The sequence below is a fragment of the Pseudophryne corroboree genome, chromosome 11 (genome assembly GCF_028390025.1).
Source record: "Pseudophryne corroboree isolate aPseCor3 chromosome 11, aPseCor3.hap2, whole genome shotgun sequence".
Taxonomy (NCBI): Eukaryota; Metazoa; Chordata; class Amphibia; order Anura; family Myobatrachidae; genus Pseudophryne; species Pseudophryne corroboree.
The window spans coordinates 111,197,099-111,211,270 of record NC_086454.1 but is presented as its reverse complement, the minus strand read 5'-3'; the positions used below and the strand labels follow the sequence as shown (position 1 = coordinate 111,211,270).

At 39.1% G+C, this 14,172-nt stretch overlaps 1 protein-coding gene across 1 annotated transcript in view; it reads right to left on the bottom strand.

Moving 5' to 3' along the window:
• Positions 1 to 14,172, bottom strand: part of LOC134968655 (mucin-2-like) — a 72,878-nt gene that overhangs the window by 16,083 nt on the left and 42,623 nt on the right. The window contains exons 23-28 of the mRNA XM_063944179.1: positions 13,822 to 14,061; positions 11,566 to 11,722; positions 10,708 to 10,851; positions 5,602 to 5,752; positions 3,695 to 3,735; positions 1,143 to 1,388 (exon numbers count right to left, since the gene is read on the bottom strand). Of these exons, the coding sequence (XP_063800249.1) occupies positions 1,143 to 1,388; positions 3,695 to 3,735; positions 5,602 to 5,752; positions 10,708 to 10,851; positions 11,566 to 11,722; positions 13,822 to 14,061 (979 nt within the window). The remainder of the gene's footprint in view (positions 1 to 1,142; positions 1,389 to 3,694; positions 3,736 to 5,601; positions 5,753 to 10,707; positions 10,852 to 11,565; positions 11,723 to 13,821; positions 14,062 to 14,172) is intronic.

The following is a 14,172-nucleotide window of genomic DNA, read 5'->3' as shown; positions in this document are numbered from 1 at the left end:
CCATCGATGATACCATTGGTTGTTAACTTCATTGGCATGAAACCATTAATGCTGAACCATGGATGGTTTGCGCCCTTCATTAACTGTTCATGTTGTAGGGAAAGAAAGCGCTGATCCCCAGAGCAGAGGAAAATAAACCATTGCTGCCTTCACTGCCATCGATGGCGGAGAACCAATGGATTTCTACCGTCAAAGGGAAAACCATCAACCATCGATGGCAAACAATCAGCAATTGGTACCTGAGCATCAATCTATACCTGGTGAAACAAAGAAGTGTTCAACTCTGAATCAGGCCCTTTTACTCTAATAAAATGCATATAAAAATGTGTTTACCATATATGTCTGGCTGCATGCTAACAGAAATATCTAAAATACTGCTTCTTAACCATTAGCCTTACATTTTCACACAAGCAGTTACAGAAAAAATGAATAGATGATTATTCATCCCCCTGATTCTTGTTGTAGTATAAGCGGCCTGCTGTTTTATTTAGATTAATTTGATAATAGGGTTAACATATATATAGATATATATATATATATAGATAGATAGATATAGATATATACATACACGAGGTGATTCAAACATCGCAGTACAACCTTTTGTTTCAAAAATGGGAAAACTGACTTAGATTCAAGGTGGCGTCCATGTTCAGTACATACCCTAAAAGATAGCCCACCTCACACATACCTTACTGGAGTATTCAGTTTTCCCATTTCCTGCACAGTTTTTGAAACAAAATGGTGTACTGCGACTTTTGAATCACCCTGTATACATAATTCTATACATATTCTATTATTTTAATTTGATTTATAAAGCAAAAGTTTACCTCCAAAAATGTGTCTACTTTCTGGGTCCCAATATTGTTACTGCCAGCAAAAGCACCATGGAATATGCTGGCACTACAGTATATAAGTAATCGGTAATAATTATTTTAATTTATTCAGATATGCTGATGCTCCTGATTGTATTTGCACAAAGCACATCCCCTAACCCATTCAACATAAGGGTTGAGCGCAGTATATGTTTGATAATCTCCTCAGAGTTAACACTGTGCTTAACCATTAGCTGCAATGAGTGAGACTGAACCAGGGAGCTCCCACTTTTTGTCACTGGCTATGGGGTATGAGAATCATAAAGGTACCTGTTGTCGCTGTAGTTATGCTTGAAGTGGTGACTGGAGGGGCAGTAGAGTAACCAATTGTCGTAGTAGCAGGAGGTGTAGTAGAGAAATGAAACGTTGTAGGAGGTGGAGTTGTTGTACAAGGCTCAATTGTTCTACTTATGGTTCCATTGTAACATATAGCTGTGATACATCCCCCAATGCCATCTGTGGTGCTGTAGATTATCTCATTATCCTTATATATATGACCTGCATATATGCAGCAATCTGTTGAAAAAGCAGATGTGATTAATTAAGTCATTACGTCAAGCAATATTGTGCAGTCCAATACTTTTTAACCAAATTCAACTTTTAGTTGAATAGTGAGATTTAAAGGGGTATCATATAAGCTGCGGTAAAATACCTCTGCTAATGGATCCTCCGGGGGCTATCCAATTAGCCCTGAAGGCCAGCAATTATCGGGAATTAGGCTTTGTGTGCCTCAGGCATGCGAAGCAGAATCCTCGGTAACACGCCCTATCGACCCCGTTTTTCCGCAATATGACATGGGTCTGGGAATTTATCCCAGATCACGTTTATCGTCCGAAAACTGGTAATTTATCGCACGGGAAAAACAGGCTATAATTGGTAAGCCCAATAATACCATCAGGCTAAAATCGCAATATTAACCCGTAAATGACCGCCGGCAATAGGATATCACCCTTAAACTGTTTTCTACCAATCTGCTATTACTTTATTCTGCTACTGCTCCAGTTCCCTAATCTCGCTAGTGGATGTTAAGGGTAATACAGGCAATTAGCTCAATGTTCTCTTTAAGAAAGGCAACCATATATCAGGTACAGTACCTTCATTGAAATTTTGGCCCTCATTCCGAGTTGATCGGTCGCAAGGCGAATTTAGCAGAGTTACACACGCTAAGCCGCCGCCTACTGGGAGTGAATCTTAGCTTCTTAAAATTGCGACCGATGTATTCGCAATACTGCGATTACAAACTACTTAGCAGTTTCAGAGTAGCTTCAGACTTACTCTGCCTGTGCGATCATTTCAGTGCTTGTCGTTCCTGGTTGACGTCACAAACACACCCAGCGTTCGCCCAGACACTCCCCCGTTTCTCCAGCCACTCCTGCGTTTTTTCCGGAAACGGTAGCGTTTTCAGCCACACGCCCCTGAAACGCCGTGTTTCCGCCCAGTAACACCCATTTCCTGTCAATCACATTACGATCGCCGGAGCGATGAAAAAGCCGTGAGTAAAATTACTTTCTACATAGCAAAGTTACTTGGCGCAGTCGCAGTGCGAACATTGCGCATGCGTACTAAGCGGATTTTCATTGCGATGCGATGAAAAATACCGAGCGAACAACTCGGAATGAGGGCCTTTATGTAGCGTTACAATATACGTAATTAATAATTATAGCAGTGCACTGGCCCATTAAGCTGGGGCAGGGGCCAGTGCATTTTGTGTGAGTAGTTTTTATGTTCTTCCCACATTTGCATTGGGTTTCCTCTGGGTTTTCCTAGTTACTCCCATATTCCAAATTTTATGGATACTGGAGGTTAATTGGTCCTGCCAAAATGAATACAGGTGTACAGTATTTGTGTATGTGTCTAAGTAATAGACAATTTAGCTGTAAGGACTGTTATGAATGATAAAATATTCTATCTGTAAGGCAGGTCTTTTATAGAATATAATACAGAAAAACTATACACAGGGGTGTAAGTAAAACTTTGGAGGCCCTATAGCAAAATGTTATAATCACATTGCACATCCCTTTCTGCTTGTAGAGAAACAGAACTTCTAAGGGGGTCATTTACTAAGCAGTGATAAAAGTGGAGAAGTGAGCCAGTGGAGAAGCTGCCCATGGCAACCAATCAGCTGCTCTGTATACTTTAATAGTAGGCAAATTATAAATGTTACGTCAATGCTGATTGGTTGCCATGGGCAACTTCTCCACTGGCTCACTTCTCCACTTTTATCACTGCTTAGTAAATGTCCCCCTTAGTTACCTCCCATCATAGCATACGTTCTGCTATCTCTCTATTTCCGCCTTATTCCATATGTGCTTCCTAGAAATTAATATGCACTCCAATGTAGCCAGTGGGCTATTTTACATATGGGGTAATACTGTATAACGGCTTCCCAAACATTATATAATATAACCTTACATTTATTGATATATTGGTTAATAAATTATCTTTTGTAGTTTTTAGATGCTTTATGTTTCCAGTTTTTGTCTGTTTTTGTTAGTTGTTTTTTAATTGACCTTGGATAAACACGGCTGATTTCTGCTTTGAGCATTGGGTATACTTGTATATATGCAAGAAGATCTTATTGTATCCAAGGTGCAATCAATAAATAGCAAATATACAGTATGATACACAAGAAAAAAACATAGCATTCTATATCTGTATACATTGTAGGATAGCATATACTTTAGATACATCTGATGATGGAATAGCTATTTAGAAAAGTTAAAAAAGGTATGAAACTGATATCATGATATTATTGTACAGTATATCTTACAAAGAAGGACACAGATTGTAAAATTATTATACAAGATTCTAGGTAGTCTTACTTGTGAGGTTGTAACATTTTATGCCTTCTTCCGTGCAATTGCTATATGAAAAAATAAATGAAAAGAAAGTGTGAGAATGACATGTCCTCTCTATGCTGGCATGAGATGCTAACGAGCATGGCTGGACTGATTAATTCAATTTCTAAGTATAAAACCTGCCTACATCTCATTACATGACATAAACACACCTTATTCATACTTATCATATTGCCGTCCTAATATTAGATGCTGTATCCTTAGGCTTTACACAGTAGTGGCAGCCATTTTATGGACTGAACCAATATTTTTTGGAACCTAGCTTTTCAATTCATTAGGGAGCAGTGATATCACTGAAGATTAATGAAGCCTTCTAAAGAATGGAAACGTGGACAAGTGGAAAAGTTGGCCGTAGTAATTAATCAGGTCCTAGCTAGTATTTATCCAGTACATTCTCTAAAATGATAGGTAAAAGCTGATTGGTTGATAAGGCCAACTTCTCAAATCTTTAGGAAGTTTGATACATCTCACTTATGGGGGTATATTTACTAAAAGTCAATTTTGGTTTTCATTCGAATTTCAGTCGATTTTGTGTGACAGGTATTTACTAAAGTTAAAATCGACTGAAATAGAACTTTACACTTAAACAGAACTACAATAGACTCTTCAATACTTTAACATAGAGTGTAATTCCTAACCCTTATTTACTATTTACCATTTTCAATAGAACCGTCAGAAACAGTTCTATTTGATTTTAAATTATGTGGAATTGTCTGAAATCTCAATATTTTGGGGGAAAAACATGACAGAGAAGCATGTGGGGCACTCTGGCTGCATAAATCATGGCATTTAAGGGCACAGCAATGATTTAACAAAATTGTGGTTATGCAAATTAGCACAGGAATGAAGGTGTTTGTGGGTAATATAGTGCATGTGACAATGTGTGTGTCCATTAGGAATGCTTTTGTATAATGTTGATTTTGATCGATTTTTTTATTGATTTTTATTAATTTTTTATGTCGGTTTTTGGTAAATAGAACACATTCAAATACAACTCACATCACCCAGTGATTTTAAAGTAGAACTAAAAATGTACTTTTAGTAAATGGGCTATTTAGAATAGAAACACTATAGTCAATTTTGTGGGGATGTTGGTTCTATTCTGGTCGATTTTAAATAGACCCTGAATCTACTTTTTGCAAAATACAGGTTGAGTATCCCTTATCCAAAATCCCACATTTTTGGTTGCCCTACTGAGATAATGACACATATATATGTATATATTATATAGCTATATAATATATCTATATATACACATAATATATAATATATATTTCATTATCTCAGAGGGGGACCCAAAAATGTGGGATTTTGAAATTTGGATAAGGGATACTCAACCTGTATACCCCATAGTGAGATAACGTACTCTTGCATATCAGTTACAGTAAGTCCAAAAATTTGTGACACTCTTTAATCAACCCAAGACACCACCCAACCGTTTCATTCTGAAATCTTCCCATTTCATCAGTAGCTACAATAATTGTATCTAAGGGGTCTATTTAATAAGCCTTGGAGAGAATTAAAGTTGAGGATATAAAGTACCAGCCAATCAGCTCCTAACTGCCATGTTGCAGGCTGTGTTGGAAAAATGACAATTAGGAGCTGGTGGGCTGGTACTTTATCTCCGTGCACTTTATCTCTCTCCAAGGCTTAGTAAATAGACTCGTAAGTCATCAATGTTTTTGGAGAAAGTCACTCTTGCAATGTAAATACAACATGTCCATAAAGAGTTCAAACAGTTATCGGTGCACTATATATTTCCAGCAGAGGTAGGTAGACTTCCCTCTTACTTGGTTATACATGTATTTGAATGTACATTATGTTGTTATTTTATCTCTTTTATTTTATTATTATAATTGATGTCTTATTACCAGACTGAACAAGACTCATTGTTGGATGATGGCACTGTATCCCCAATGGGGTATGAATTCCCATAGTTATCGAAGCAGTCACATGTGGCCACACACTGATTAATATCTTCGTCATAGTAAGGTGTCTCTTCGGGGCAGTTAGGGTAGCACCCTGTACGAACAAAACACAACTATCGTCAACACTGATCACATGAAGTATTGCTTGATCAGGACCAAAGAACACACACCCACACACAAAAAACATCTCAAATATTTATTTTATAGGACAGTTTCTTATTTGTTATAGTGTATTACACATATATAATGGTAAAAACATGTAGACAATCCATTTATCTTTGCTACGTTTATTTATACTGGTCTTTATGGTAGCCAGTAATGGCTTGATCATTCCCTGCATCTAATTCAAGAATATATGAATAGAATATAATCCTAAATTAGAGGATTACAAATGGTGTAACACAAGCATCAGATAAAAGGGGTAAAGGGTTAAACAGTCGTTTGAATTATAAATGACATATAATAGCAGATTGCAAACAATAGTATAAGGAAAAGTGGTAGGGTGGAGAAAAATATAAGATGAAAATGAATGTAAAGAGTTTATGTGATGAATATGGTGGATGTGACACATCGGGATCTTATCACAAATTATTTAAAAAAACAAACCCCAAAGTGTTATAATAGAGATTGAATGGAGTAGCGGCAATTAATGCATCTTTTGGGCTCAACTCTTACTGGAAACTCTGTTTTTCTATAGTGTGGATTTGTTTGTTTTATCCCGGTGATATTTACAGTATTGTAATGTGCGAGTGTGTGACCAGAGCCAGCAAGAGTTCTGCAGGCCTCAGTACTAGCAGTAGAGGCTGGCTCGGATTTCACACAAGGCAACCTAGGCACACGCCTAGGGCCCCGTGAGTCCCAAGGGGTCTATGGATGGGCCCCACAAAGTAATCCAGCCTGTCCAAAATGTTCCCAAAGTAGCACTGCATGACCACCGCGTGACATCATGACATCATGCAGACTTGGCTGTACCCCAGAGTCCCATTGTCTGCCCAGTGCATATTAGGCACTTGTAATATACACCTACCATGAAAAAAGAAATCTTGTAGTGTGCTTAAAAAAAAATTGTGTGTGTGTTTGGGGAAGGTGGGGGGGAACACTGACCGCCGATATGTTTATATCAACATCAATCAATTGCAGGGTTATTTAATTAATGTCTTGTTTGTGAAATTGCCCTGGCAGCTCAATAATATCACTATTAGACAGGCACCCATGAGTGTGTCATAGGTGCTAAGTTGGGCACAGTCCCACATATTGCTGTGCATGTACCCTAACCCACCACACCACCAGCTCTTTGTGTCTACACCACAGCCCTCGCTGCAGATGCCACCTTACAGTGACTTTCTAATCCCTAGAACTCTTTTAGATCAGAATTGTGTTGTATGTAAGGGGTAACGGGAAGAGGGCCATCCACCTTTATAGTACTAAAAACGCTCAGTTTACTTTAAATGTGAAATACAGTAGGTTTCAAGTCTACTTCAGGAAGACCTAGGGCCTGATTCAAATTTGTACGCTATGCAGATGAATCATGCAACTGATAGATTATTGGTAAACTACATACTGTACACATCACAATCGCACTACACATGTACCAAAGTACTTTTGTAATGCCGCTTGCAATCAGGAAATAAAATATAGTGTTATGGAATGTTTGAAGGAGGGGGGCCTCAAACCGGTATCTTGCCTTGGGCCCCATGAGGTCTACATTCAGCTCTGAGTAGAGGCCACACACAATTATGAATGCCCTCTGCAAAACTGTTCACAATGGGTTATTATAACAGGTCATGGGTATACTGTACCTTCTGTGCCGGCTGACTTCCCTGACAAGTTTGTTTGGACACAAGACAGGACTTACAAACTATTGCAAGATAATTCTTTATTCTAGATTGTCTGTCCTGAATTCAAGGTATGTGTAAATGTTGTCTTGCTGATTTTGCACAGTACAGAATATGTTAGCATCATATACATAAAGGATTTTATAACTACTGTAAGAGGATAGTTAATATAATTTATATATATATTTACCACAAACTTCCTAGTGGTGCAATATGTCTGACTGATCTATTAACACCAGATTGAAAATACTTAATGGTGATTTTTTTTGAGTGTATATTAATTATATTTTAACCTGTCATTTTTATGTGTGCTATATGGCCTTATATGTTATGTGTGTGTGTATAAATAAATATTGTTATTAATTTAGCTAATTAGACTGGACAGCGCTTCCTGTTAAAACCTTGGTTTTAAATTTAAACTTCTCACACTTACATCTCATGGGGGTCTATTCATGAAGCAGTGAAAAGAGTGGAGAAGTGAGCATGTGGAGAAGTTGCCATGGAAATCAAACAGCTGCTCTGTACAATTGTATAGTATGCAAATTATAAATGTTACTTCAATGCTGATTGGTTGCCATGGACAACTTCTCCACTGGCTCACTTCTCCACACTTTTCACTGCTTCATGAATAGGCCCCATAATCTTTCTTGTATTGCTTTCACTCTTATATGGTTTAAACGGGATGGGTTTGTGTGAGCGGTGGTTGGGAATATGTGAATATTATTGAAGATCACTTGTTAATGAAAATACACTTTACTTTCTAAATCATGTGTGCAAATCTTTTTTGAATAGATATATCCTGATGATTTTAGAGGTAACCTTACTAATACATTATTAAAAGGTATATAATTAGTGATTATGAGAAGTTATTAAATGATAAAAACAGTACATTTGCTTTAGGAATATGAGGTTAATATGAGGAGGGAAAATAAAGCCCCCTTTTCAGCTACGAATAATGATAACTATGATTTGGATAACTTAATTAACAGGATAAAGGATGGGATGAACTAACACAAAAATGCTGCAAAAACTCAGAAGAGTCAGAACCTTTTCAGGTTGGGGGGGGCAAGATAAAACTTAATTTTGACACACAAACATATATATGTATATATAACAAGGGGAAACACATGAGTACCTGTTACTACATGCTATTTGTATACAACAGGCCTTGTTAGTGCTAGGATGCCTAACAACGCAACAACTTGGCCACAGGCTGCTTGCCAATAAAACTACAGGGGCCTTTTGTTTACTATCTTAGCCCCGCCCACACAGCTGATGCCTGGCGTCCAATGAGCTCTGAGTGAGCTCGCCAGGAGCTGACAGCATGGGCTCTGTTTTGAATGACTTGGCACTTTAGTAGACCTTAAATACCAGCAAGCAGGAGCTGTGGTCAGAGGCCCTGAGGAAAACCAACAGCAAGTTGGTTGAAACGATTGTCGGGCAGGCTGTATATAGCATCACATCCAGGGAAAGGCACTTTGATAGGAGCTTGCCCCTGTGATGTATGAAGTAAAGTGATTGTATTAGCAGTCATTAGCGCACGTGCGAGTGGCTGTTGTCAGGGAGGGACCAGAGGATCAACTCATAGCTTCCACTCTTTCTGAGGATGTGCATGGAGGGTAAAGAGACCTGGCATTTCCCTCTCACAGGGTCCATTTTCAGCAGAACCCAGTGGGAAACGGGGTTGGGAGGTGTTGCATTGGAGGGTCGAGGGGTGCCACATGGGACATGTGTTGAATCCAAGGTGAGGAGAGAGAAAGGATGAAGTGGGAACTGATGGGGAAGAGTGGAGTCCAGCCCAGGGTAACTAGCTACACACTTTAGGGATCGGAGCTAGGTGCAGGGGGAAGAAGATCCCAGGAGGCAAGCAGAGAAGGGCTGTGGGAAGGGAGTAAGATGAGCAGCCAGAAAGGGGATTACCTCCATCTAGAGACTACAGACGTACTGCCTGTGGTAATCCAAGACGGGGCCCCACGACACAGTACAATGTTTAAGAGAGCAATGCCCCATTCCAGCACCTATGCATTCAATATACATTACAGTCTGTCAAAACAATTTATTTTCTGTGTTAGTACCCACTGGAGGATTGTGCCAACACTGAAAGTATAGAGGCTAATCAGCAAATACCAACAAATGTCACATATCTATAGACTTATAAAAGGAGCCTCCAGACCTTCCGACAATTATTCTTCATGTATTGTAGGGGAAGACAAGTGTATTGCCTGATGTGCCTGTGTGTTTTTTTTACACATGTGTCACTTTACCAGTTAGCCCTATTGTAGCACTCAATAGAAGCAAATTGATTGGAAGTGGCTATTTTTCATCTAAAAACTGCCCCTATCTTCACATTTGTCCTTGATTTTTATTTACTATTGTTTTAAGTCTAAAATCCACATCTACTGTACGATATACTGTATGTCATTAGCACCATTAACTACATACGTGTACATGGGAGTACAAATACCTTAGCAATACACTGAGATAGCAACCAGCATCATTTTATAGATGCACTGATTGCTACAGTGATTGGAGGATGGCTAACAGGAAACAAGTGGGGGAATCAGTGCTAGGTATGAAATAATGCAGCAAAACTGAGTGATTCTTTGTAGAAATAGAAAAATTAGGCAACCCAGTATTTCTTACAAACATCTTATCCATCCCTCCTTTATGGGAACTTGTGCTTTTCTGTGCCATATCTTATTCATTGTACTCTGTCCCTATTCTGTCTGTATTTTTAGATCATCACAGACCTTCGGTAGTATAGAGGTATACCACCTGCAGATCACATAGCCCTGGTCAAGCAGAAAAAGACTTTCTACTGAGTGCACGTGACCTCGCCCCACCCCACCGCCTTCATGTCCCCTCCTCATGCCCTCAGGGTGCACCTGTTCCTGTCCCCCTGTGCAGCCGCCAGCACACATACTATTGTTCCACATTTTTTAAGAAGGCCGTGGTTACACCTTCCCCAGATTGTTTATGCCCCCCTAAGGACCAGAGCCCATGGTCACTCTCTACGGCCCATCGTACACATATCTATTTTTTAAGCAAGCAAAGCTCTTTATTTGCATTGCAATTAAGTTTTTTTACATTACAGAACTGTGGAGATAGCAAAATAATTACCTAATTGTATTTAGATTAGAATATTTCTAAGAAATCCAATAATTGCATTATGAAACAAATTACTTTTGGGTTAATGCATCATTTTATTTCTCACCTTCCAGGCCTGGCAAGTCATGGTAACAGGTTCCGCTTGGGTTCCTGCATGTTTTTAAACACTCAGAACCAGAGCCATAATCTCCACATGGTCTATAGTGCCACTCACATTCTCCTTCGCTGTTGTAGTAATCACAGAACAGTGCTGTTTTGGAAATGACATTAGAATTTAGCAAAAACAAAGGTCAATCACAATAATCAAACATGTTCTTCAAATGCACTGAACAGCAGATATATGGTCATGTCTATATATTTTAAACAACATTTTTAATTTTGGAAATGTGTAAACATGATTAAGTGGAAGTTGACAATATACAGATGTGTCTGGCGTACATATCACAGCATGCGTGTCACGGGATTCCAGGGGTGTGCATATAGACCCGTCATCCATATGTACTGTATGGGAAACCACAGGTGAGGGCGTACGCAGCCTGGCAGGGAGTAGCGATGCCACAATGCGTGTGCCCATACTGTATGCATCATGGCAACAACATAACTGGACACATCTGTATATAGATGGTAATCTGCTAGGCTGAATTAAGGTTTCTGGGGTTCCCAGAGGAACTTAATTGTGGGTACCCCTACCAATAAAAATGTCAATATGACATGCGATGTTATTAAAAAGTGAAATATGTAAATACATCCTGTAACACAAATCTTTTAAACACACTGTAGTGCCCCCAGTTCACATTATGCCACACAGAAACCCCAGATCACTTATGTCATAGTGCCCCCCACACTGATGTAGCTATACAGTATGTGGGGTCCCATGATGTATGGGGGCCCCTTGCTGGTCACTCCTTCTTGCCCTGTTGTTAATCCGGCATGGGCAATCTGTACAGTCTAAAGTCATACTCACGACACAATGATGGGTTTCTCCAGCGGACACAGGTTCCAGCTTCACTGCAGGCTTGGGCATATGAGGCTACAGCTGTACAGAAGCACTCACAATCTCCGCCAGTATCACAGGCACAAGCATCATGCACGCAAGCATCATAATACACCAATGGATCCACCTGGCATTAAACAAAAGGATAGTGGATAAAAGAAAATATGAGTTTTCCTTATATATCACATCCTACACACAAAACAATTTCCTCAGCATTCAATATTTTTGCAGTTTGTTGCCAGCGGGTGTTGCTTGCATTTGATTTATCACAATTGTACATGCCTTGATTAATTTTACCATTTTAAATTATTCTAGTCAGCAATACTACTGGTTATTAGTAAGTATTTGAGGTCAGCGATATTTATTGAAATTTACTAAAATGAATTAATTGCAGTTAAGGGCAGAATTAAATATCACTAGTATGTAACACAATAGGTAGGAAGAGGTATCGGAGGTACCCTCGCAGGAGTCATCCACATGGTTATCTGTGAGGGCTTTAATAAAATCTTAGCCACTGCCATCTTTAGATGCCCTCTATTCTCTGTGGGGCAGACGGGCAGGAGATAGGGATCTTGTACTTCCTCTCCAGTAAGCTGGTGTGACCGCCATGCCCATTGCAACTTTATCTCAATGGGCATGCAGAGATGTGGCCGTACACCTCAAGAAAACGATCGCGTTTCACTTTACTTCTTATTCATAACCAGGACAGGCTCTTATTTGCAACTGCAGGATCACACATAGCTTTTATCATTTTTATATCTTACATTTATCACTATGACTATATAAAAACGTGTTTTTGGTAATTTTTTTTCTCTAGATATCTATCTGATTAAATTTATAGGCACAGTCATGTGTTTGCACTTGCTGTGTATGCCTAAGTACTTGCTAGTCAACAGTGCAATCCATTTTAAATGAGAGTAAAATGACTTATCTACTGTAGCCTTTATTACAACAATCTTATTCTCACATCCATTTACATGTGTGTAAAATGCATTAAAAAGGTATGTTACACATAGAGCGTGATTCTTAATGATTAGAGCCTGATTCTATAGCCTGATGCTAAATGTTTGCATTTCCGTATACCTACAGCGATTGTAAGTCCTATGCAACTACAGTATCTGCCTGTGTTGTGAGTCTTAATATGGCTAAATGAAATAGGATTGTCAATTTTTTATGTAGATGTGAAAGGTTATTGGTTCAAACAAAGGATGATCAAGAGACGGTAGGGCCGGGAGCAGCCTCCATGTACCCCCACCCCTCTCACCAGCAGATTTCCTCATTAGACTCTGGCACTGTGCTACAGTCAGCTGCGCATGCACCGATATCTGGGAAAATAGTATGTTTGCCATTTTCCCAGTGATTTCTACAGCGAGCATACACACATTTCTGGAAACACGGTGCATGTGGCCCGTTGTGCATGATATCTGCTGCGCAGATCTATGGAAACTTGATGCTTGCACAATGTTCCTGCCATACAGAAAATGAGTTTACAGTATGCCATACAGCACAGAGAGTAACCAACATTCGATTACAGAGCATTGTGAATCGCCTGGCAACACTTGCTTTAATAACTATCATTCCGAAAGGGAAGAAGTCTCATTACCTGTGAAACAGCGTTATCTACAGTAAACAACTGCATTAAAGAGAAGTGAAACCACATAACGCATCAGGGCATATGTGTGTAGTACAGAAAGTAGTGAATTCTACTATCATTTCCTCCGATGTTTAAAAGGATGTGGCTTTGTATTAATTTACAGAGTTGGCTAGAAACACTGGGAGTGATTCAGAGGAAGACACAAGTACAACTTTAGATGTAACAAGATGCACTGCTCAGGGGCCCGGAAGTTACTGACAGGGTACATTTATCTAAAGTGCATTGAAATTCATGCAAATTAAAATGGTAGAGCCCACCAGGAAAGCTCCCTGTGAGGACTATGGCCAATCCGTCACTGACCTAATCACTGGTCTGTACTGTAAGCCTGTAGGAAATATGTGAGATTGACAGTGTCCTTCTGTTGTTCTATAACTATTTGCACCCTAATATTAATAATGTACCATTCTAGTCCTTCAAAATCTGCTATTGTTCTCCAACCATATAATGTATTATTATCATGTGGAAAATAAGTTTAATGATGACACATAAAATGACACTTGCAATATTTGATTTTAAGAATGTGATACATCTATTCATATTAAAATATATTCTCCAAACAAATCGATTCATACCAAAGCATGGCAATCAGCAAATGTAGAGCTAGTAATGATGCTACATTGTCTCTGCGCCCAAGATTTCCTGTAGGGGTTCAGCGTACAAGGGTCCTTCAGGTCCACTGCATCTGGGCAGCTTGGAGATAGCTTCCAACTGTTTCCAAATTCAACTACATTTCCTACCAGTGACAGACTTCTAGTAGTGAAATCATTATTTGCATTTCCGTCATAGTTTCCACACAGTCCGCACACTGCACCCTATGGAATAAACAAGAGATACTTATAAAATCAATAAAGCATCCTGAAGGCTACATAAGTCCACAAAGGGATTGTTTCAATTTTTCTAATTACTGCAAGTAAAATAACATT